General features: G+C 44.0%; 1 protein-coding gene across 1 annotated transcript in view; it reads right to left on the reverse strand.

The window, feature by feature from the left end:
• Window positions 1-25,419, reverse strand: part of LOC126106408 (uncharacterized protein CG43867) — a 429,676-nt gene that overhangs the window by 203,422 nt on the left and 200,835 nt on the right. The window contains exon 3 of the mRNA XM_049912680.1: window positions 1,309-1,392. Coding sequence (XP_049768637.1) covers window positions 1,309-1,392 — 84 coding nt within the window. The remainder of the gene's footprint in view (window positions 1-1,308; window positions 1,393-25,419) is intronic.

Below are 25,419 nucleotides of genomic sequence, written 5' to 3' on the forward strand. Positions count from 1 at the left end.
TACGTCTCTCTAGACCTGCCGTGTGGCGGCGCTCGGTCTGCCATCACTGACAGTGGCGACACGCGGGTCCGTCGTATACTAGCGGACCGCGGCCGATTTAAAAGCTACCACCTAGCAAGTGTGGTGTCTGGCGGTGACACCACAGTGTACGCGTACGTGGAGAACTTGTTTGCGCAGCAATCGCTGACTTAGTGTAACTGAGGCGGAATACGGGGAACCAGCCCGCTTCGCCGAGGTAGATGGAAAACCTCCTAAAAACCATCCACAGACTGGCCGGTTCACCGGACCTCGACACAAATCCGCCGGGCGGATTCGTGCCGGGGACCAGGCGCTCCCTCCCGCCCGGAAAGCCGTGCGTTAGACCGCACGGCCAACCGGGTGAGCTTCCATAAGTTACTACGCACTGTGACATCTCTGACAGGAAATCACGAATCCAGGCGCATAACTGCGACGGTATTCCGTAAGCACGCAATCTGATTGCAAGTCGCTTGTGAAGTGCGGTGTCGAAAGCATTATGGAAATCTAGAAATACGGTATCAATTTGAAATCACTTGTCGATAGCACTCACAGCTCATGTGTGTAAAGAACTACTTCTGTTTCACAAGAACGAGGTTTCTGAATCAATGTTGACTACGCGTCAACAGCTCTACGAGGTAATTCATAATGTTCGAACGGAATATATGTTCCAAATTTCAGCTGCATATCGACGTTAATGATATGGACCTTTGCCTTTCTCGAATATCGGTGTCACCTGTGCAGCTTTCCAGTCTTTGGGTATGGATCTTTCGTCGAGCGAGCGATTGGTTCAAATGGTTCAAATGGCTCTGAGCACTATGGGACTTAATATCGGCGGTCATCAGCCCCCCAGAACTTAGAACTACTTAAACCTAACTAACCTAAGGACATCACACAAATCCATGCCCGAGGCAGGATTCGAACCTGCGATCGTAGCAGTCGCGCGGTTCCGAACTGAAGCGCCTACAACCGCTCGGCCACCGCGGCCGGCTCGAGTGGTTGTATGTGTTGTTAAGTATAGAACATCAGTATACCCTTTCCTTTTGACTGCCTCACGCTGTACTTCAAAAGGTGTTCAAAGTTACCTGTATTTCTGTTGAACAATGTTTCGGTTTGAGAAAATAAGTAATTTTGATATCCAAGTAAATTTTGCTGTCGCTGCACCACGACGCACCACAGAACAAAACACAGTCAGAAGGTGGAGGGTAGCGGAAGTAATTATTACTGTGTTGCGTAGTCGTGCTGTACAAAGACTGACACCGGTATTGCTGTGGGCCAGAATTCAGAACTCACCTCGCGCAGCTTGTTGGTGACCCACTCCTTAATTTTGGCTGCCTTTGCTTCGACTTGCTTCGCGTCCTGAAGACGTAGCTGCCTCTGTGAACACAAGAGAGTACACCTAAATCAGTAAACGTCAGCAAAAGTACATCCTATGACGGAGCATCGTATTTTAGAAATAGTTTCGACTACAAATTATACGGCATATGATTCTCTCACGAATCATATCGAAAGCCACGGGTCTTCACCCACATGTGCAGCAGTATTTCTTGGCTTCCGAAAAGCATTTGACTGTGTACCACACTAAAGGTGATCAATGAAGCTACAATTACACGGGGTATCAAGCGAAATTTGAAACTGGACTGAAGATTTGTTACTGGGGAGGACGCAGCGTATTATATTGAATGGAGAGTCAGCGACAGGAGTAGTAGTAACTTCAAATGAAGGGCTTATTTCAATAGTGGTACAAGTCCATTTTTGTTCATATTGGGTTACAGAGTCCTAAAGTTAAATGAACACTGAAAAATCTGCAGTTGAGATACGAGAAATATTCAAGCATATGGCTTCTTGCTAGAGATGAACGTTTCTTTCTGTTTGTTTAGCTCATTAATTTCAGAAGCATTATAGACAGAAAAGTGGAGGTAATGTACTTGTACCTCTATTGAAATAAGCCCTTCAAATGTGCCCCAGGAAAGTGCATTGGGACCAGTGGCGGATGCAGAAAAACAAGGAGGGGGCGCTAGAGATATCTTGAGCTACATTTACTTTTACCATAATAAAAAAATAATCAAGTCACATGCAAAGTTTAAGAAAGTTTTATTTAAACAGATTATACACATATACAGGGTGGTCCATCTGAAGTTTCGAATGAGATTATCTCGAAAACTACACATCGGGAAAAATAGTGGGTAAGACAAGTTCGTAAGCTCAAGGGGGGACATCAAATGATATTGCTCGTGACCTCCAGCCCCTGCCCCCTTGGGTGGGGTGGGGGAAACTTTTAAATCTTAAATGGAAACACCCATTTTTTATTGCACGTTTGAATTCTCCATAAAAAAAGTAATCAAGTTTTGTCTGAAACACTTTTTTAAACCATTGACAGATGGCACTGAAATCGAGAAAACAGTAGAATTGGGGAAGAACTCTGATTTATTTAGAATTATCCGAGAAAGACGCATCAAATCGATAAAAAATGTGCACCAATTCTTTCGTTACGCAAAATTAAGCTATTTTTGTACAAAATGTACTGTATCCTACTTTTACCGTTACCCAGGAACAACGACATGGACATAGTAGAATGATGTTCCCATATGGTGCTTCATTAGTGTGAGTCCCCTTGCCTCTCACATGTTGGGGTGCTTCATTATTGTGAGTTCCCTTGCCTCTCACAATTTGGGATGCTTAATTAATGAAATTAGCCACGAAGAAAATGTTCAAAATTATCCCCATTTGCTTCAATGCAGAAAGTCAATCGTCTGCGAAAGTTGTCCACAGTTTTGAGCAGCACATCCCGTGGTATGGCTGCACACGCTCTTCGAATGCGTTGCTCCGTATCGTTTCGGGGTGTGGGCTGTCTTTCATAAACAATATTTTTTTAAATAACCCCACAAGGAAAAAATCAGGAGATGTTAGGTCTGGTGAACTTAGAGGCCACTGGACTGGTCCGCCGCGTCCTATCCACCGACCAGGGTACCGTACATTTAAAACGTTCCGCACATTTGCCTAGTTTATAAATCAACATCTTCCATTAGCTCCAACAAATTATGCGGAGAAGTTGTAAATAAGAATCCCCAGTAACATCTCGGTAAAAAAAAAAAATACCTTCTTATCAAGTAACCGTTTAAAATTCCACACCAGACCATTAACGACCATTTGTGCTGATTGTCAACGGGTCTTTGCCAGTGTGGATTGACAGGGGAACAATAACGACAATCATGACGATTTAATTCGCCATTGTTTTTGAATGTGGCTTCATCGGTGAACATAACGTATCTAAAAAAATCATTGGCACCTCTTATGATTTCCAAGGCCCATTGGCAGAAACGCACGCGTATTTGCATATCTTTCGGCGTTAATGCCCGTGTCAGTCTGATATGATACACATGATATTTATGTGCCTGAAAATTTGGGAAAGAGTTACAGAAGCAAGATTACGCAAGGAGACTGTGGTGTGTGAAGAACAGTTTGGGTTCATGCCTGGAAGAGGAACGACTGATGCAATACATGCTTTAAGGCGGATAGTGGAGAGGCACGGGGAGCTACAAGCCGATCTACATATGGCTTTCATTGATTTGATTGATTTGGACGAAGCATATGATAGAGTCCCAAGCGACGAAATATGGAGAAGCATGAGAGAGCAGTGTGTGCCAGAAAAGTATGTGAGGTTAGTGAAGGAAATGTACAGAGGAGCAATGACACAGGTGAGAAGTATTGTGGGCATGACAAAGGAGTTTCCAGTAAAAGTAGGGTTACATCAAGGGTCTGCGCTTAGTTCCTACCTCTTTGACCTGATTATGGATGTGCTGGTGAAAGATGTAAAGAAGGAAGCGCCGTGGAATATGATGTTTGCGGATGATTTGGTTCTTTGTGAGCAGAGCATCGACAGACCTGAGGAAAAGCTGGAGGATTCGAGGAAGGCACTGGAAGAAAGAGGGATGAAAATTAGCAGGACAAAGTCAGAATATTTAGCACTGAAGGATGTGCAGATGAGGTCTTGCAAGATCCAGGATGATGAGCTGAAATCGGTCTGCAAATTTAAATACCTGGGGTCGTACGTACGGAGGAATGGAGGACTGGAAAGGAGATACACCGAATAAATTGCGGTTGGAGCAACTGGAGGAAAATGAGTGGAGTGTTTTGTGACAAGAAGGTGAGCATTTGGTTGAAAGGGAAAGTGTACAAGTCGGAGGTAAGGCCTGCTATGATATACGGGGCAGAGACATGGCCAATCACAGTAGCCCAGGAAAGGAAGATGGAAGTGGCGGAAATGAGGATGCTGAGGTGGATGTGTAGGGTAACAAGGAAGGACAGGATTATAAATGAATTTATCAGAGGAACTGTGAAAGTGGGACCCATAGGGTAAAGATACAAGAGAGCAGACTAAGGTGGTAGGGACACTTACAGAGAAAAGGGGAAGAGTATATCGGAAACAGAGTTGAATATATAAAGATTGAAGGAGCTAGAAGGAGAGAAAGACCGATGATGAGGTAGAAGGATAAGATATCCGGGGACCTAAGGGAGAAAGGATGGAAGAAAGAAGAGGCAATGGATAGAGAACTATGGAGGAGAAGGATCCCGAAGAGCAATGCCGACCTTACGTGACGTGGGACAAGGCGACGATAAAGAAGAAGAAGAAGAAGATATTTATTTGCCTTCAAAATCCTCAAAACAGTTGATTTCGGTATTTTGTCTCTGAATCGCTCGACTACTCATTTCTGGATCCAGTTGAACACAGGCGAGAACCGTAAGGGTACGAGCGTCATTTTCATTGTATTAGCGATGACGAGGGGTAATGAAAGAATTGGTGCAGCAATGCCATCTTATGATATAAAAAAGTTACAATTGTGGTTCTCTTCCTCAAATGATGAATTCTATGCAACTATTCTTCCTGGCAAATTGGTTAATTACATCGTCAGTAGGACAATCAATGACGGGGTGAGTGTTCAACAGAGCTAAGCCATTAAGTCGATCCTCCTTCATTGTCGACCTCACTCTTGTCTTTGTACGCCGCAATGTTGAAAAACTTCTTTCTACTGCAGCAACAGATACAGGTAGAGAAACAAATATTTTGTACAGAGTGTGCAAAGTAGAACAGTCAGATCTACGACAGCCAGACAACGCTTGCATAACAGAATCACGATCATTAAGGGCGTTTATGCTCGTTTGCTTGTATTCAAGAATCTATCCCATCAGCCTCTTTCTAATCACAAAACAGTAGAATGTTCGCGGCTTTTCTCGAACAAATGCCAGACAGAATAACGTATGGAGATCACTATAATAGTTTTCTCGTACGTATGTGTTATCTATATATGTGCCACACAGAAAAGTATATAATACGATGACGTGGACGCACGTGCTACATAGGAAAGTATAACTACTCGATAACTTTATTCAGTCGAGCCGACTATCGAAAGGATAATTTTCAAGAATGATTGCCTATTGAAGTCGCTGGGTCCAAACGATACATATCTAATGTGCGATCGTAAATCGATCATGCGACTCCGATGGCGGGCGTTGTGATCAATCACTTGTGATCGTGAAACTTTCTGGCAGATTAAAACTGTGTGCCGGACCGAAACTCGGGACCTTTGCCTTTCGCGGGCAAGTGCTCTACCAACTGAGCTACCCAAGCATGACTCACGCCCCGTCCTCACAGCTTTACTTCTGCCAGTACCGCGTCTCCTACCTTCCAATCTTTACAGAAGCTCTCCTGCGAACCTTGCAGAACTAGCACTCCTGAAAGAAAGGATATTGCGGAGACATGGCTTAGCCACAGCCTGGGGAATGTATCTAGAATGAGATTTTCACTCAGCAGCGGAGTGTGCGCTGATATGAAACTTGTGACCGTCATTTTTATCTGTTTCCCGGTGTTCCGTAGTTGCTCTAAATTTCATACCTCCGCGAATTATTTGTGAGTTGCAAGGGAAACCCAGACGATTTATGACGTTAGTGTGTGGAATGTCTGGTGTTCTTGATGTTTCTTCGGCGGATTCTCTCAAATGAAAAAATCTAATTCCATGTTTATCCAGAGTAGAAAATTGTTTGACTTTTTGTCGCAAACATGGAGGACTGCCGGACTATGGAAGAAGGGACTGTGTAGACTGTGGTGGTGCGAAGTGTGTAAAACTTCGTAAGAACAGTTTCGATGTTGAAATATTGTTACAATTTCTCTGCGGACAGTGCTGAAAACGAACGAGTATCGGGAAGAATACACGGTTCGCATCTTCCAAATTATCCATTCAGACCACCGTAATGGACTTTAACATGACGCAACACCGACGACGAGTAAGGTAAGTCGTCTCCTTTGCAATTACAAGTATTTTTGTAACGCTCTTCTTTTGTCATTGCTGTAGTGACCAACGTAAACATACTCATAACGACCGCCACCAGAGTTGCATGGTCGATTTGCGAGCGCACGTTCGATATATATCGTTTACACCTCGCGACTTCGATAGGCAATCATTGTTGGAAATTACCGACGGAAGAAACGAACGAATAGCGTGCGGTGCGACTGGCGGGGGCGGCGCGGGTGGCAATGGGTTCGGCCGCGCAAGGGGGGGGGGGCACCGCGCCTCCCTCCCCCCCCCCCCAATTTTTATCCGCCACTGATTGGGGCCCTTGCTCTGCAAGTTATATATTAATGATCTGGAAGTAAAACATTAATAGCAACCTCAGACTTTTGGGTGATGATGGACCTATCTTCAGTGAAGTACTGTCTGGAAAAAGATACATATACTGAGGTGACGTGGGATACCTCGTAATATCGTATCGGACCTCTTTTAGCCCGGGTTAGCGCACCGGCTCGGAGAGGCATCAAGTCCCGTGTGGAAATACTGACCCATGCTGCAGCTATAGCCGTCTGTAATTGCGGAAGTGTTCCCAGTTTAGGTTTTTGTACACTAACTGACCTCACAATTATGTCCCATAAACGTTCGATGCGGCCGGCCGCAGTGGGCGAGCGGTTCTAGGCGCTTGAGTCTGGAACCGCGCGATCGCTACGGTCGCAGGTTCGAATCCTGCCTCGGGCATGGATGTGTGTGATGTCCTTAGGTTTGTTAGGTTTAAGTAGTTCTAAGTTCTAGGCGACTGATGACCTCAGATATTAAGTCTCCTAATGCTCAGAGCCATTTGTTCGATGCGATTCATGTCGGGCGATCTGGGTTGCCAAATCACTTGCTCGAATTATCCAAAATGTTCTTCAAACCAGTCGCGAACAGTTGTGGCCCGATGACATCGTGCATTGTCATCCACAAAAATTCCATCGTTGTTTGGGAACATGAGGTCCATAAATGGCTGCAAATTGTCCCCAAGTAGCCGAAAAAACCAGTAAATGATAGTTTCACTTGGACAGAGGACCCAGTCCATTCCACGTGAACACAGCCCACACCACTGCCGAGCCACCACCAAATTGCACAGAGCGTTGTTGACAACTTGAGTCCATGGCTTCGTGGGATCTGCGCCACTCTCGAACCCTACCTGCAGCTCTTACCGCATTAGCTGAAGTCGGAACCTATCTGACCAGGCCATCGTTTACCAGTCATCGGTGTCCAGCCGATGTTTTCACGATCCCAGGAGAGGCGTTTCAGGCGATGTCGTGCCTACGGTCGCAGGTTCGAATCCTGCTTCGGGCATGGATGTGTGTGATGTTCTTACGTAAGTTAGGTTTAAGTAGTTCTAAGTATAGGGGACTGATGACCTCAGATGTTAAGTTCCATAGTGCTTAGAGCCATTTGAACCATTTTCGATGTCGTGCTGCTAGCAAAGGTAGTCGCGTGGGTCGTATGCTGCCATGACCCATTAACGCCAAAATTCACCCCACTGTCCTAACGGATATGTTCGTCGTACGTCCCACGTTGATTTCTGTGGTTATTTCACCCAGTGTTACTTGTCTGCCAGCACTGACAGTTCTATGTAAACGCCGCTGCTGTCGCTGGTTACGCTGAAGGCCGTCGACCATTGCGTTTCCCGTGATGAGAAATAATGCCTGCAATTTGGTATTCTCAGCACACTCTTGACACTGTGCATCTCGCAATATTGCATTCCCTTACGACTTCCGTAACTGAATGTCTGGCCCCAACTATGATTCCGCGTTCAATGTCTGTTAAACCCCGCCGTGAGATTCACATGAATCGCTGAGTAGAAATGACAATGTCAATGCACTGCCCTTTTATACCTTGTGTACGCCATACTACCGGCATTTATATACTTGGTGCGCATATCGCTATCCCATGACTTTTGTCACCTCGGCGTAAATATGCTGTAGGATTCTGATAAGGTTTCAAAGTGGTCAAAGGGTGGCAGCTCTTTTAAATGTACAGAATTGTCAAACTGTGCACTTCACAAAAAGTAGAAAAATAATGATTCAATGGGGCCCGCCCGGTTAGCCGTGCGGTCTAACGCACGACTTTTCGGAAGGAGCGACACAAATCCGAACGGTGGACTTGTGTCGAGGTCCAGTGAGCCGGCCAGTCTGTGGATGGTTTTTACGCGGTTTTCCATCTGCCTCGGCGAATGCAGGCTGGTTCCCCTTATTCCGCCTCAGTTACACTATGTCGGCGATTGCTGCGCAAACAAGTTCTCCACGTACGCGTACACCACCATTACTCTACTACGCAAACGTAGGGGTTACACTCGTCTGGTGTGAGACGTTCCCTGGGGAGGCGGGGGCCGAAGCGCACAATAACCCTGAAAGCCGGCCGGGGTGACCGAGCGGTTCTAGGCGCTACCGTCTGGAGCCGCGCGACTGCTACGGTCGCAGGTTCGAATCCTGCCTCGGGCATGGATGTGTGTGATGTCCTTAGTTAGGTTTAAGTAGTTCTAGGGGACTGATGACCTTAGAAGTTAAGTCCCATAGTGCTCAGAGCCATTTGTGAACCCTGAAAGAGTGGTTCGGTGTGAGGCCGCGGAGTGGTGAAGTGGACTGCGGTAGTCGTCGTGGGGTTGTGGACCACTGCGGCTGCGGCGGGGACGGAGCCTCTCCGTCGTTTCTAGGCCCCCGGTTAACATACAATACAATAATTCAATGACTACAATATCAGTGAGTCACAACTGGAACCGACTCATGCTAACCCGAGGTCTGTTCAAAAGATTCCGGATCATTCCTGATTTGGCGCCAATGGTGTATTGGAGTGAAATGCGGTTCGCATCCCTGCACACGTCTGTGTTTAATGTGTTAACTACCGGAAGTTTCATTGTTGTACGTGTGGTGTCACCGCCAGACACCATACTTGCTAGGTGGTAGCCTTTAAATCGGCCGCGGTCCGCTAGTATACGTCGGACCCGCGTGTCGCCTCTGTCAGTGATTGCAGACCGAGCGCCGCCACACGGCAGGTCTAGAGACACTTCCTAGCACTCGCCCCAGTTGTACAGCCGACTTTGCTAGCGAAGCTACACTGACAAATACGCTCTCATTTGCCGAGACGATAGTTAGCATAGCCTTCAGCTACGTCATTTGCTACGACCTAGCAAGGCGCCATTACCAGTTTATATTGAGATTGTTATTAATGTACAGTCAAGAGAGATGTTCACCTATTGTGGATTAAAGTTAAGTATTCTACCAGTTACCTCCTGTTTTGCTAGTCTTATTTCTCTGACCTGTTCCAGACCTCACGCCAGCCTGCGTGAGCTTTAACGCGTGCATTTCGGCCTCCTCTAGCAACAAGGTGTTGGCTCTTCTGCCAACACAGCAGTACGTATATTAGTTATTGGTCAGTGCCGTATTGAGTAGAACTAATGTCGCACCGTCTACGAATTTCGAGATGACAGAGTTAAGAGGAACAATGCGTGTGCATCAAATTTTGCGTGAAACTCAGGAATACATACACAGTGACACACGAAATGATACGGGGAGCCTACGGTGATGAGTGGCTAAGCCGTACTCGGTGTTACGAATGGTTCACACGGTTTAAAAATGGCCGGACGGAAATTGAAGATGGCCTCCGTTCAGGACGCCCTTCGACGTCTACCGACGACGTTCATGTCAGGAGCGTCAACGAAGCTGTGCTTGGTAATCGAAGACTGACTGTCCGAGAGATTGCAGAAGAATGTAACATTTCATTTGGATTATGTCATGAAACCTTTACACATCATCTAGGAATGCATTGTGTTGACGCGCAGTTCGTCCCACGGCTCATGAGTCGAGACCAGAAAGACATTCGCTTTTGGAACGCGCAAATGAGAACGAGGTAACTGGTGCTGAGACGTGGGTCTACTACGATTATGACATTGAGACCAAGGTTCCATCTTCACAGTGAGCAGGGAAAAGTTCTCCAAAAACAGCTCCTCGGGTCAGTTCAGACCCATGCTGGTAGTTTTCTTTGACTTCGAAGGATTAGTTCATCATGAATTCGTGCCACAGGAACAAACTATTAATCGATGGTAATATTGGGACATGTTGCGACGCCTGCGAGGAAATGTGAGAAGGAAACGGCCTGAAAAGTGGCAGGACAATTCACAATTACGCAGCCGCACTTTCATCTCTGTTGGTGGCTGACTATTGCACAAAAAACGAAATCACTGCACTGCCTCATTTTCCGTACTCTCCAGACCTGGCCCTTGCGCACTTTCTTTTATTTCCAAAGTTGAAACCCCCGTTGAAAGGACCGAAGTTTTGCAACGGTAGACGAGATAAAAGAAAATCCGCAGACGGCGCGTCGCGCGATCCAGCAAGAGGCGTACCAAGACTGCTTCCGTAAGTGGAAACGGCGTTGGAAGCGGTGTATCAAATGTGGAGGAGAAAAGACTGTGCAAAAATAAATACTACTTACGTGTATCAGGTAAACCTTTTTTATTTTTCGACATAATCTCCTTTTAGACTTAAACACTTCGTCCAACGCACTTTCTTATTTGTTGATCCCTTACGAATAATAGGAATTGTCCAAGTCTGCAAAATAGGTATTAGTCGCTGCAATCACTTCCTCGTGTGAATAAAATCTTTGTCCCGCCAGCCATTTCTTGAAACTGGGGAACAAATAGTAGTCCGAGGGAGCCAAGTATGGAGAATAGGAGGGATTTGAAAAGAGTTGGAATCCTATTTCCATTAATTTTGTGACCACAACTGCTGAGCTGTGTGCTGGTGCACTGTCGTGATGGAAAAGGACTTTTTTGCGGTCCAATCGCCGGCGTTTTTCTTACAGCTCGGTTTTCAAACGGTCCAATAACGATGAATAATATTCACCTGTAATAGTTTTACCCTTTTCCAGATAGTCGATGAGGATAATGCCTTGCGAATCCCAAAAGACAATCACCATAAACTTTCCGGCCAAAGGAATGGTCTTCGCCTTTTTTGGCGCGCATTCTCCTTTGGTAAACCATTGTTTAGATAGTTGTTTGGTCTCAGGAGTGTAGTAATATATCCATGATTCATCTACAGTGACGAAACGACGCTTAAAGTCCTGCGGATTCTTTCTGAACAGCTGCAAACGCGGAACCCATCTTGCGGATAGCTTTCTCATGATCAAATGTTTATGCAAAATATTATGTACCCATTCATTCGAGATGCCCACAGCACTAGCAATCTCGCGCAACTTAACTCTTCTGTCATCCATTACCATATCATGGATTTTATCAATGATTTCTGGAGTCGTAACCTCCAAAGGGGGGTCTAGGACGTTCAGCATAATTTGTGCCCATATCGCCACTCCTAAAATTTTGAAACCACTTATAAAGTGTTCTAATCGAATGTGCAGAGTCACCGTAATGTTTATCAACCTTCTCTTTAGTTTCCTGAGGCGTTTTGCCTTTCATAAAGTAATGTTTAATCACCACACGAAATTCTTTTTCGTCCATTTTTTGACAATCACTCGACTTTCTTGATTCACACGAATGCCAAACACAAAGAAATAGACCAATATGGCTTAAACGTGGTGTGCGTTCTTTCCAGAGATGCTAGTAACTAAACATGACCTCGATACGCGCCGGTGGCGCCGTCTCTCGGAATTTGCACGGAATTTGCAAACGCCCCTTGTCTCTCGAAGGAGGCAATCGACAATAAGTAAAAGGTAGGCGTAGAAAATTTTTGTGCTCGAAGTTCCGGAATTCTTTGAACAGACCTCGTATGCCAGTGTAGCTCTTTGTAGGGCTGGAATGTACTTTTGTCGCAGTGCAGTAAAAAAAGAGCTTAGCGACAGAATGGCACATATTCATTTTCTTTAGTGGCGTAACGGACTTACTTTCTCGATTGAGACATTACTGTATCTTGCTAAGACACGTAGTACCAGGTACAGGTGCTTGACATTTCCGCAATTCTCTGTAAAGCCACGTTTTCCTAGCTGCGGGCATTTCCCGCAAACAAGCTAAATCCGATACCATTATGGTTCTGAATAAATTGTGTTTTTCGGTATCTAAATGATTCTAACAAGGGAACCTCCACATCGCACCCACCTCAGATTTAGTTATAAGTTGGCACAGTGGATAGGCCTTGAAAAACTGAACACAGATCAATCGAGAAAACAGGAAGAAGTTATGTGGAACTATGAAAAAATTAGTAAAATATACAAACTGAGTAGTCCATGGCAACACATGCAACATCAAGGACACTGGGAGTCAAGGAGCGCCGTAGTCCCGTGGTTAGCGAGAGCAGCTACGGAACGAGAGGTCTTGACTCACAGTCTTCCCTCAAGTGAAAAGTTTAATTTTTTATTTTCAGTTTATGTGCCAAACTCTTATGTTTTCATCGCTTTTTTGGGAGTGATTATCACATCTACAAGAAAACCTAAATCGGGCAAGGTAGAAGAATCTTTTTACGCATTCGCTACGTGTACAAGTTAGGTGGGCCGACAACATATTCCTGTCATGTGACGCACATGCCGTCACCAGTGTCGTACAGAATATATCAGACGTGTTTTCCTCTGGAGGAATCGGTTGACCTATGACCTTGCGATCAAATGTTTTCGGTTCCCATTGGAGAGGCACGTCCTTTCGTCTACTAATCGCACGGTTTTGCGGTGCGGTCGCAAAACACAGTCACTAAACTTATTACAGTGAACAGAGACGTCAATGAACGAACTGATAGATAATAACTTTGCGAAAATAACGAAAGTATAAGTTTCAGTCGAGGGAGGCCTTAAACTAAGGACCTCTCGTTCCGCAGCTGCTCACGCTAACCACGGGACCAAGGCGCTCCTGAGCTCACATTCTCCTTGATGTTGCCTATGTTCGCATGGACTACTCAGTTTGTATATTTTATTAATTTTTTTCATAGTTCCACACAACTTCTTCCTGTTTTCTCGATTGATCTGTGTTCAGTTTTTCAAGGCCTATCCACTGTGCCAACTTACAACTAAATATGAGGGGGGTGCGATGGGGAGCTTCCCTTGTAAGCAGAATGGGACTTAACATCTGAGGTCATCAGTCCCCTAGACTTATAACTAGTTAAACCTAACTAACCTAAGGAAATCACACGCATCCATGCCCGAGGCAGGATTCGAACCTGCGACCGTAGCAGCAGCGCGGTTCCGGACTGAAGCGCCTAGAACCGCTCGGCCACAGCGGTAGGCCTTTTCGGTATCTGTATGGCCTCGGTTACAACATGCATTCTTACTTTTTACTAATAACTGAGTCAATAATCCAAATATCGCTTAGTGCAAGAAACCCCCCCCCCCTCCCCTTCACTGAGCAGTCAACCCCGGCAGCGATATCACCCTACACCCCCTAGCGACCCGCCCACTGCTGGGGCAGCAGCTCACTATTGAGGGAGATGCGCCGTGCTACATGCTGGCGCCTATGTGGTGAATCTCTGTTCCGTACAGAAGTCACATTCTCCTCCCGTTCCAACAGGTGTGGGTGAAGCCGTAATCTCCAGCAATCCAGGTACGTTATTCCTTTAACTGTCCATTCCGCAAAAAATAAAGCAATAGTTAAACGATGGAGGAAAAACTTATACTGCTACTAAAACGTTAAAAACAATTTTCTTCGATTATTTGGTAAGTTCACAGTATTCATCTTTTCCACTAATTCACACATACTTTCCTCGTCTGACTTACGAAGTTCGTAACCTAACATCAAACCTTTTCGTGACAGGAATATGCATTTCATCTCATTCAAGAGAACAAATAAATCGTGTATTAAGACGAATGTCACCTGAAGATGGACCCACAGGGTCCGAAATGCATCGTGTACTGAATAAAACACGAAAAATTGTGACTGAAGCCGTTTTTTAATTCATACTTCGAGTACATGATGATAAAGATTCATGACATAGACAAACAATAATGCAAAATTCTTAGAAAACTCCACGGTGCTGTTCTCCGAGATGGAACCTGGGTCAGACAACCTACAAAGGAACTCTACAAACACACAGACAACATCACAGATAAATTTTGGGAAAGATACGTATACTTCTCAGATACATTTTGGGGAAGGTACCTGTAGTTCTAAAGACACCTATGTATAATGGATGAAAACAGACTCACAAAGAACATTTTTAACATTGTAAAAGAAAGCACACAAACAGACCTGTAGCAATTGAAAATTCGAGAAGAAGAAATTTAGGACAGAAAACAGTTCGGAAGTACATTCAAAAACAAGAAACTTCAATAAGTCTCAACTAAAGAAGCAACAGGGAACAAACGGACAGACGAAAGGAAGAAAAAACACTGTTAATTAATGAAGAGGTTTTGAGAAGAAAAGAAAAGAAGGAAACAACTGAAGCTGTGATTGTCTCAATTTTCTAAAGGAGAATAGTAATAATAACATATTGTGTAATTTTCCACCTTTCTACACCACCTCTCTCTCTCTTTCATACCCCACTAAAACAGTTCGTATCAAATACTGCACTACTCAGTCAGTACATTCCATCGTTTTCCGTTTTATACTTCACTGATGAATAGTGATTTTACATCAGCTTGTCAAAACACTGTATACCTTTTTTTGTAAATGATATCAATTTCTACTACTGTTAATTTGTCTGTATATCATTCTCAGTAGATCTGCAACCTCAGTACCAGCTTCAGTTTTTAAGAGCAGCTTATTTATATTTGGAGTATCCATCAACTGTTTGATTACAAAGATAAAGCATATTACAGAGAGAAGGGAAGAACAAACAAAAATGCTCTAGGTATAAATTTATTACGAACACATTATATTTCTTTATTTGTTCATCATACAGTTAAACGCATTCATTCAACATCACCACTTTTTACAAAACAAACTACAGCAACAGTGTGTTGCTATAATTTGGATAAATATGTGAGGGACCTCCAGCAGCTAACTAATTTTTAACTGCCGTATCTGCCATAACAAAAGCAAGCTGATACTGAACTGTGTTTTGCAGGCAAATGGTATAAAATATGAATAATATTTACTTACTGAAATTATCAACAACTTTATTTTACTGACTCAGAAACAGTTTAGCGTAACAAATACTTTCATAAAACTTCCTGGCAGATTAAAACTGTATGCCGGACCGAGACTCGAACTCGGGACCTTTGCCTTTCGCGGGCAAGTGCTCTACTAACTGAGATACCCATAGCTTTTCTTCTGCCAATATCTCGTCTCCTACCTTCCAAACTTTACAGAAGCTCAGTTGGTAGAGCGCTTGCCCGCGAAAGGCAAAGGTCCCGAGTTCGAATCTCGGTCCTGCACACAGTTTTAATCTGCCAGGAAGTTTGATATCAGCGCACACTCCGCTGCAGAGTGAAAATCTCATTCTGGAAACATCCCCCAGGCTGCGGCTAAGCCATGTCTCCGCTATATCCTTTCTTCCAGGAGTGCTAGTTTTGCAGGTTCGCAGGAGAGCTTCTAAAAAGTTTGGAAGGTAGGAGACGAGGTACTGGCAGAAGTAAAGCTGCGAGAAGGGCCCGTGAGTCGTGCTTGTGTAGCTCAGGTGGTAGAGCACTTGCCCGCGAAAGGCAAAGTTCCCGAGTTCGAGTCTCGGTCCGGCACACAGTTTTAATCTGTCAGAAAGTTTCATATCAGCGCACACTCCGCTGCAGAGTGAAAATCTCATTCTGAAATACTTTCATATTTATCATACACTTCCGATGAAAGAAAGTGTTCACATTCCGTAAAGCAGCCATTCTTCAGTTGCTGTATTATTTTCACATTTACTTTCGAAAAGCAGTTTTGATCGTAGGCAAAAACATGTAATCTTGTACGTGAAAACTAAACTCTCTAGCGAGGTAAATAGAGAACTACAATAGGCAACCAAAGGAAATGACATTTTATATACACAGCTATTACTAGGCACCCACGAAAAAAAAATACTTTACTTCGTATGACTGCTTCATCCACGTTACTCGGTCTACTGCGATAAAATACACGCGGAGCCATTGTTAAGAAAATCGATTTCCCACCACTGATGGCTGATAATCTTGATGGTAGATACATCTCACAGTTTTTCAGATAAACCAGGACTGCTGCTCCAGATTTCGTATTGACATTTCTTGCACTCAAGATTGGAAGTCTTTCTCCCTTCTCCAATGCTGACACTCTTTCGGTGTGTATTGTACAATATTTCGAACGTCCAATTTTGCGTCGAATATGTAATTAGACACAAGACGACGTGCATTATTCATAAAATGATAACGAATTTTATAATTACGAAGATAAAAAATGATACGGGGAAGATTTTCTTTTTTTTCGGGGCGGACGTCCCATGATGTTTATTCAAGTTCATCGTTTTTCACAGAGGACAGCTAACCCTCTGACCGAACACGCTGAGCTACCGTGCCAGCGTGGGTAGATTTCAACCATTAACTGTATTTGCTTAATATTCCGTTACGTTACCGTCTGCGCTACACGTACAATGTGGGTTCATAAATCAACTGTATTACACACAGTCGCTGGAAAACTTCAAAGCCGATTACCTCCGTAAATTTATGAAGAACATTAAGAACAGCATATTTCTCGGCAGTTTTTAACCGTGTTACACACACGTGTTTCACTACGGAACAAAAAGCAGCCTCAGCCACTTTCATACTGCTCAATAACAGCGCGACAATCAAGGCACAACGCTGCAGAGGCTGTGACCGTACACGATTTTCGAAACAAAAACTACGCAGCTACAGCGTGATAAGGAAAAACATTGATGGCTATTAATACATTTGAATATCTTGAAGTTTCATTTAACGTAACTTAGTAATAATTATCTAATACGTAAGTAGGACCTTCTTGCAAGAGCGTAATAACGCCAGTGTACGTGTGCTACGACTTCCGACCAATCAATGCGTTTGTGTTTGTTTACATGCGGTTTATTCTTATGATGAACGGATTATAAGTCTACTATCCTCAGTGTTAATTTAGAGCTTAGTAATGAGCCTAATAATGCGAGAAATATTCTGGCAGAAAAACGAAGCTACCATAAGAAAGTGAAGATATTTACAGGTAAATATATTACCAACTAATGAAGAAATCACTACTAGACAAAACGTTAACCGTGAAAACAAACACAGTTGTGAATGCGACAATGCCAACAATTGGAAGCAGAAACAGAAATATAAGACCTCAGGAAAAAGAATGCAGATTTACAGGATCACCTCTCCCGATGTAGCGCTGAGTTACTGAAATTAAAACGTGCTCTAAAAGTTATTCAGGCCTCTTTTTCTGACGGCCAATAACAAATCATTATGAAGGGGCGGTGTACTAACAGGTCATCTGAAGGTATTGCAAACGCTACGACTTTACGTTGCCTATCTTATAAAGCGTTTCTTTTGTCAGGACTTTGCTGTAATGTGTTTCATAAGGACACGCACTTTCATCACTATGGAAGCTATCAACATGGAAAAAACATGCAAATTTTGTTAGCGAACTAAGAGTGAACAACGACAAAAACTGAAAACGAAAAAAGTTGTTACATGTATTTCCAGAATAGAAAGAGAAAACCTGTTAAAACAGTTAAAGAGTTTAATGGCATTCTGGGTTTCTTCGAACAACGAGTCTATGTCAGCCTGTGTGAGCCTCCTCACGCAAAGTGGTAGGGGGGAGGGGGGGGGGAAGGGTCCCTCCGACATGTTGAAAGAGCTTGACATCGTTCAGAGGCTTTACACTAGCATACTAGCATTTCACCGACGACAGAAAAAGTAGTCTGATACACAAATCAAAAAAACTTTTGCATCACCCCGGTTCCCAGAACTCAAGATAGACGTTGACTCTTGATATTGTATCACAGGCACACTGGATATTGTATCACAGGCACAGTCCCTTTGACTGTTCAGTTATTTCACTAAACCTGCACAAAGATGTTAACGACCATGCATGAGCAGCGCCTATTACACGGAGAGGTTCCGACAGCCGATCAGTTCCAGTCATTCCACCAGGAAGGAGGTACACGGCTGTGTTGCATGCAGTTCAACCATACTTAGACGGCCAATAGCGTGGATCGATCGTGTCCGCATTGTTACTTTTTGCCAGGAAGAGCTCTCAACAAAGGGAAGTGTCCAGGCGTCTCGGAGTGAACCAAACCGATGTTGTTCGGACTTGGAAGAGATACAGAGAGACAGGAACTGTCGATGACATGCCTCGCTCAGGCTGCCCAAGGGCTGCAACTGCAGAGGACGACCGCTACCTACTGATTATGGCTCGCAGGAATCTCGATAGCAACGTCACCATGTTGAAATGTTGAATAATGCTTTTTCTGCAGCTGCAGGACGTCGTGTTACGACTCAAACCGTATGCAATAGGCTGCATGACGGGCAACTTCACTCCCGACGTCCATGGCGAGTTCCATCTTTGCAGCCACGACACCATGCAGCGCAGTACAGATGGGCCCAACAATATGCTGAATGGACCGCTCAGTATTGGCAACACGTACTCTTCACCGATGAGTATCGCTTATGCCTTTAACCCGACATTCGTCGGAGACACGTTTGGAGGCTACCCGGTCAGGCTGAACGCCTTAGACACACTGTCCAGCGAGTGCAGCAAGGTGGAGGTTGCCCGCCATTTTGGGGTGGCATTATGTGATGCCGCTGGTGGTCATGGAAGGCGCCGAAACGGCCGTACGATACGGGAATGCCATCCTCCGAGCGATAGTGCAACCATATCGGCAGCATATTGGCGAGACATTCGCCTCCAATGAACACAGTTCGCTCCCCCATCGTGCACATCTTGTGAATGACTTCCTTCAGGATTACTTCGCTCGACTAGAGTGGCCAGCATGTTCTCCAGACATGAACCCTACCGAACATGCCGGGGATAGATTGAAAAGGGCTGTTTATGGACGACGTGATGCATCAACTTCTCTGAGGGGTCTACGACGGTAGCCGTTGAGGAGGGGAACAATCTGGACCAACAGTGCCTAGATGAACTTGTGGATAGTAAGCCACGACGAATGCAGGCGTGCATCAATGCAAAAGGACGTGTTACTGGCTATTAGAGGTACCGGTGTGTACAGCAATGTGGACCACCTCCTCTTAAAGTCTTGCTGTATGGTGGCACAACATGTAATGTGCGGTTTTCATGATCCATAAAAAAGGGCGGAAATGATGTTTTTTGTTGTGTTGATCTGCATTCGAATTTTCTGCACTGGTTCCGGAACTCTCGGAACCGAGATGAAGGATTTTTTTTTATGTGTGTATAAGGCTTAATAATAACAAAAACAACAATTGGGGTCAAAAACAAGTTGTCAGACATTGTCAGAGAAACGTTAACAGTCATAACTTCCAAAGTGGAGTTTATGGGAGCCATTTGAAATCAAGACTGGTGTGCGACAGGGCGATGGATTATCACCAATACTGTGTCCTGGAGAAGATTGTGACAATTGTGTCTAGGAAGAAACTCGGGAGGAATCAAAGTCAACTGCTTGGCTTTCGCTGATGAATTTGCAATACTTTCAGAGAACTTAGAAGAAGCGGCCATACAGATCAACCTACTAGACAGAATTGCTGGCAAGGCAGGACTTAGGATCTCAAAAGAGATGATCAAATTCGTGACAAGTGACAAACAAGGGCCAAAATTCCTTGAAACAGACATTGGACGGATTGATAGGGGAAAAAAAAAATTCAAACTCCGGTGACGCCGTACACGAGAACGGACTGGAGAAAGCTGCTGTGCGGGACCGAATCTCAAAAACGGAGAGAGCTTACGGATTAACTACAAACATTTACAACAAAAAGTGCATCTCTTGGAATGCCAAAATAAAGCCCTACAATGCTGTGGTTAAAAAGGAGTGCCTGTATGCCAGCGAATGCCTCTCAGTGGATTACAAGTTGGAAAAGCTGGAGAACATGTACATATACATCTTACATCTACATGGATACTCTGCAAATCATATTTAAGTGCCTGGCATGGGGTTCATCGAACCACCTTCACAATTCTCTATTATTCCAACCTCGTATAGCGCGCGGAAAGAATGAACATCTGTATCTTTCCGTACGAGCTCTGATTGCCCTTATTTTATCGTGGTGATTGTACTGCCCTATGTAGGTCGGTGTCAACAAAATATTTTCGCATTCGGAGGAGAAAGTTGGTGATTGGAATTTCGTGAGAAGATTCCGTCGGAACGAAAAACGCCTTTCTTTTAATGATTTCCAGCCCAAATCCCGTATCATTTCTGTGACACTCTCCCCCATATTTCGCGATAATACAAAACGTGCTGCCTTTCTTTGAACTTTTTTCGATGTACTCCGGCAGTCCTATCTGGTAAGGATCCCACACCGCGCAACAGTATTCTAAAAGAGGACGGACAAGCGTAGTGTAGGCAGTCTCCTTAGTAGGTCTGTTATATTTTCTAAGTGTCCTGCGAATAAAATCCAGCGTTTGGTTAGCCTTCCACACAACATTTTCTATGTGTTCTTTCCAATTAACGTTGTTCGTAATTGTAATTTCTAGGTATTTAGTTGAATTTATGGCTTTTAGATTAGATTGATGTATCGTGTAACCGAAGTTTAACGGATTCCTTTTTGCACTCATGTGGATGACCTCACACTTTTCATTATTTAGGGTCAATTGCCAAATTTCGCACTATAGGTATATCTTTTGTTTTGAGCTTCTGATGACTTTACTAGTTGATAAGCGACAGCGTCATCTGCAAACAACCTCAGATTGTCTCCTAAATCGTTTATATAGATAACGAGCAGAAAAGGGCCCATAAGACTACCTCGGGGAACGCCATAAATCACTTCTGCTTTACTCGATGATTTTTCGTCAATTACTACGAACTGTGATCTCTCTCAATAGACCGTTTTCTTCGAGGTAATTCATAATGTTCGAACACAATATATGTTCCAGAATCCTGCTGCATCTCGACGTTAATGATATGGACCTGTAATTTAGAGGATTACTCCTACTACATGTCTTGAATGTTGGTGTGACCTGTGCAACTTTCCAGTCTTCGGGTACGGATCTTACGTCGAGCGAGCGGTTGTATATGATTGTAAAGTATGGAGCTATTGCGTCAGCTTAGTCTGAAAGGAACCTAATTGGTATACATTCTGGACCAGAAGACTTGTCTTTATTAAGTGATTTAAGTTGCTTCACTACTCCGAGGATATTTACCTCTACGTCACTCATGTTGGCAGCTGTTCTTGTTTGAGAATCTATAATAATTTACAGTAAAATATTAGTGCAAAGCCGGCCCCAGTGGCCGAGCGGTTCTAGGCGCTATAGTCTGGAACGGCGCAGGTTCGAATCCTGCCTCTGGCATGGATGTGTGTGATGTCCTTAGGTTAGTTAGGTTTAAGTAGTTGTAAGTTCTAGGGGACTGATGACCTCAGAAGTTAAGTCCCATAGTGCTCAGAGCCATTTGAACCATTTTTGATTAATGCAAATCTGAGTACATCGGCAATCCCAGATAAATGAGAAGCATCCAATGAGACAACAGTAATCTCATTATCATTAAAAGAACGATGTTCATATTGAACAGTCAATAAACATCTACAGGAGCCCGCCCGGCTAGCCGTGCGGTCTGGTGCGCTGCTCCCCGGGTGGGAAGGCGTGCCGGTCCCCGGCGCGAATCCGCCCGGCAGATGGATTAGTGTCGAGGTCCGGTGTGCCGGCCAGCCTGTGTATGGTTTTTAAGGAGGTTTTCCAATTGCCTCGGCAAGTGCGGGCTGGTTCCCCTTATTCCGCCTCAGTAACACTGTGTCGGCGATTGCTGCGCAAACACTGTCTCCATGTACGTGTACACCATAATTACTCTACTACGCAAATATTGGGGCCACACTCATCTGTAATGAGACGTTCCCAAGGGGGGGGGGGAGTCCACTGGGGGCCAAACCGCACAATAATCCTGAGTTCGGTGTGGGGCGGTGGTGGGGTGGGTAGACTGCTGTAGCCTGTAGAATGAAGGCTTTCACGACCGGTTGACATGGCTGTTGATATACTTTCCGGGATGTGAGGTCGTGGTCCAAGAACTTTTCTGCTCCTTACGTTTCGTCCAGGACTGCAGGCTTTTGAAAAAAACGGCTACTCAAGAAAAGAGATAAATAGAATTTTGCGTCCAAGGAACAGAAACCCAAAAGATAAGAATGAACCACAACGACAGAAAAATACAGTAGTTCTCCCTTTTATTAAAAATGTAACAGATCGGATCGGTAAGATTTTACGAAAACATGACATAAAACCGATCTTTAAACCAACAAAGAAAATAAGTCAAGTACTACGATCTGTGAAGGATAAACGCCCTCCCCTGCCGACATGTGGTGTGTATAAAATTCCATGTACCTGTGGTAAAGTTTACATTGGTACTACCAAAAGAAGCGTAAACACGCGACTGAAAGAGCATAAAAGTCTTTGTCGACTTGGAAAAATAGAAAAGTCAGCTGTAGCGGAACATGCTCTTCAAACAGGCAACCACCAAGTGAAGTTTTCGGATACCGAAGTTTTATCTACAACGTCAAATTACTATCCACGGCTTTATAGAGAAGCTATCGAAATTTATAAACATAACGATAATTTTAATAGGAAAGAAGAGGCTATGAAACTTAGCGATATATGGACAGTGGCTCTACAAAATTGCTAACAATTTTTATCTTTGACAAGGTGGTAATCGATAGTCAACCTTATCTTTGCTATGGATTATCACTGCTCATCACGTGTCACCTGAACCACGCGCCCTTTCTCACAATATATAAGTCGCTCTCAGACACCCGACCAGTCAGTCGGCAAGACTCAGCGGAGCAGCGCCTCTGAGGAAGTCCAGCGCAGTCCTGGACGAAACGTAAGGAGCAGAAAAGTTCTTGGACCACGACCTCACATCCCGGAAAGTATATCAACAGCCTGCTGCAGCCTGTTGTGGGGTTGTGTACCACAGATGGCTAAGGCGGGGACGAATGCTCTCCGCTCTCCGTCGTTTCTACGTCCACAGTTCAATACATACATATATAGAAGCAATAACAAACGGTGCTTCAGATGATAGCATTATACTAGGGCTATGATCTCTGAGAGATACGTACCTGTGTCTATATTATTTATTGATTTACAACATCTTTTATTTACTTTTCATTTTGTTTACCAGATCAAACTCTTCGATTCTGCAACTAATAAAGCAATTTATAGAATTAAGTTTCCAGGTCCTCTAACCTTAAGCAATAGGTGAGGAACGTATTCTATGGAGTTTCCAGTGTGTATGGCAGTTGATTTTTCAGGTAGCCTACTTATTTCACAGGGATAATCTGTCATTTTATATGATACCGGTTGATACAACTGGCATTAAATCTAATTTGCATACCAAGTAGCAGTTGCTGAGCTATAGTTTGTATTCGCAGTACACCCAGCTTCCGGCAGAGTTATTAAAACATTTAATAGCAACAATTTTCGCTGTTCGCCAAAAAATTATTTTTAAAGTCTCTACTCAATATAATTGAATTTCGTCAAGCATTAACCGTTTGCAATTGCCTAAATTTAACATGAAGGCGTTAAAAAAAATTCCACGCTGCATTTCAAATAGTGGCATTCCCACATAGACTATAAAATGCAACGGATCAGAAAGTAAAAAAAGTGCCACAATGTATTTCAAACGGCGGTATTCACACAGACACGATAGTGTAATTACAGTACTTGTTCAACAGAGGCAGTATGACAGGGACAGGTTATAAGAATTTCTAAATGAACGGCAGTATCTGTACCCAATTCTCCACACATCAGATTTCTCTGCATGCTGCAGTGGATTTACGTATGGGTTGTGAGTGATCTAAGGTAATCGCAAAGACTGCCATACGTCAAACATAGTAGTCTGTCTGGTCTCTGACGTTTGACAGTTTACGTACATTGGTTGTTTACGACGACACACGATTAGGGAGAAGGGAAAAAATTGATTATTGTGTTTGTAAATTTAATACCACATCCAATTTTCGTGCATAATGGGTAGCGGAGTTCTCTATATAAACTATACTGCTGCAATTATCAAAGAAATTATTAAAGACTAGCTGGAACTCGCTGCTATGCTCGCATATCAGCATGATGGGTGATGGTTAGAAAGCAAGAAAGCTATTATACTGGGTTATTACAAATGATTGAAGCGATTTCACAGCTCTACAATAACTTTATTATTTGAGATATTTTCACAATGCTTTGCACACACATACAAAAACTCAAAAAGTTTTTTTAGGCGTTCACAAATGTTCGATATGTGCCCCTTCAGTGATTCGGCAAACATCAAGCCGATAATCAAGTTCCTCCCACACTCGGCACAGCATGTCCCCATCAATGAGTTCGAAAGCATCGTTGATGCGAGCTCGCAGTTCTGGCACGTTTCTTGGTAGAGGAGATTTAAACACTGAATCTTTCACATAACCCCAAAGAAAGAAATCGCATGGGGTTAAGTCGGGAGAGCGTGGAGGCCATGATATGAATTGCTGATCATGTTCTCCACCACGACCGATCCATCGGTTTTCCAATCTCCTGTTTAAGAAACATCATGATGGAAGTGTGGTGGAGCACCATCCTGTTGAAAAATGAAGTCGGCGCTGTCGGTCTCCAGTTGTGGCATGAGCCAATTTTCCAGAATGTGATGATACACGTGTCCTGTAACGTTTTTTTCGCAGAAGAAAAAGGGGCCGTAAACTTTAAACCGTGAGATTGCACAAAACACGTTAACTTTTGGTGAATTGCGAATTTGCTGCACGAATGCGTGAGGATTCTCTACCGCCCAGATTCGCACACTGTGTCTGCTCACTTCACCATTAAGAAAAAATCTTGCTTCATCACTGAAAACAAGTTTCGCACTGAACGCATACTCTTCCACGAGCTGTTGCAACCGCGCCGAAAATTCAAAGCGTTTGACTTTGTCATCGGGTGTCAGGGCTTGTAGCAATTGTAAACGGTAAGGCTTCTGCTTTAGCCTTTTCCGTAAGATTTTCCAAACCGTCGGCTGTGGTACGTTTAGCTCCCTGCTTGCTATATTCGTCGACTTCCGCAGGCTACGCGTGAAACTTGCCCGCACGCGTTCAACCGTTTCTTCGCTCACTGCAGGCCGACCCGTTGATTTCCCCTTACAGAGGCATCCAGAAGCTTTAAACTGCGCATACCATC

Source organism: Schistocerca cancellata, chromosome 10 (genome assembly GCF_023864275.1).
Source record: "Schistocerca cancellata isolate TAMUIC-IGC-003103 chromosome 10, iqSchCanc2.1, whole genome shotgun sequence".
NCBI classification, from domain to species: domain Eukaryota; kingdom Metazoa; phylum Arthropoda; class Insecta; order Orthoptera; family Acrididae; genus Schistocerca; species Schistocerca cancellata.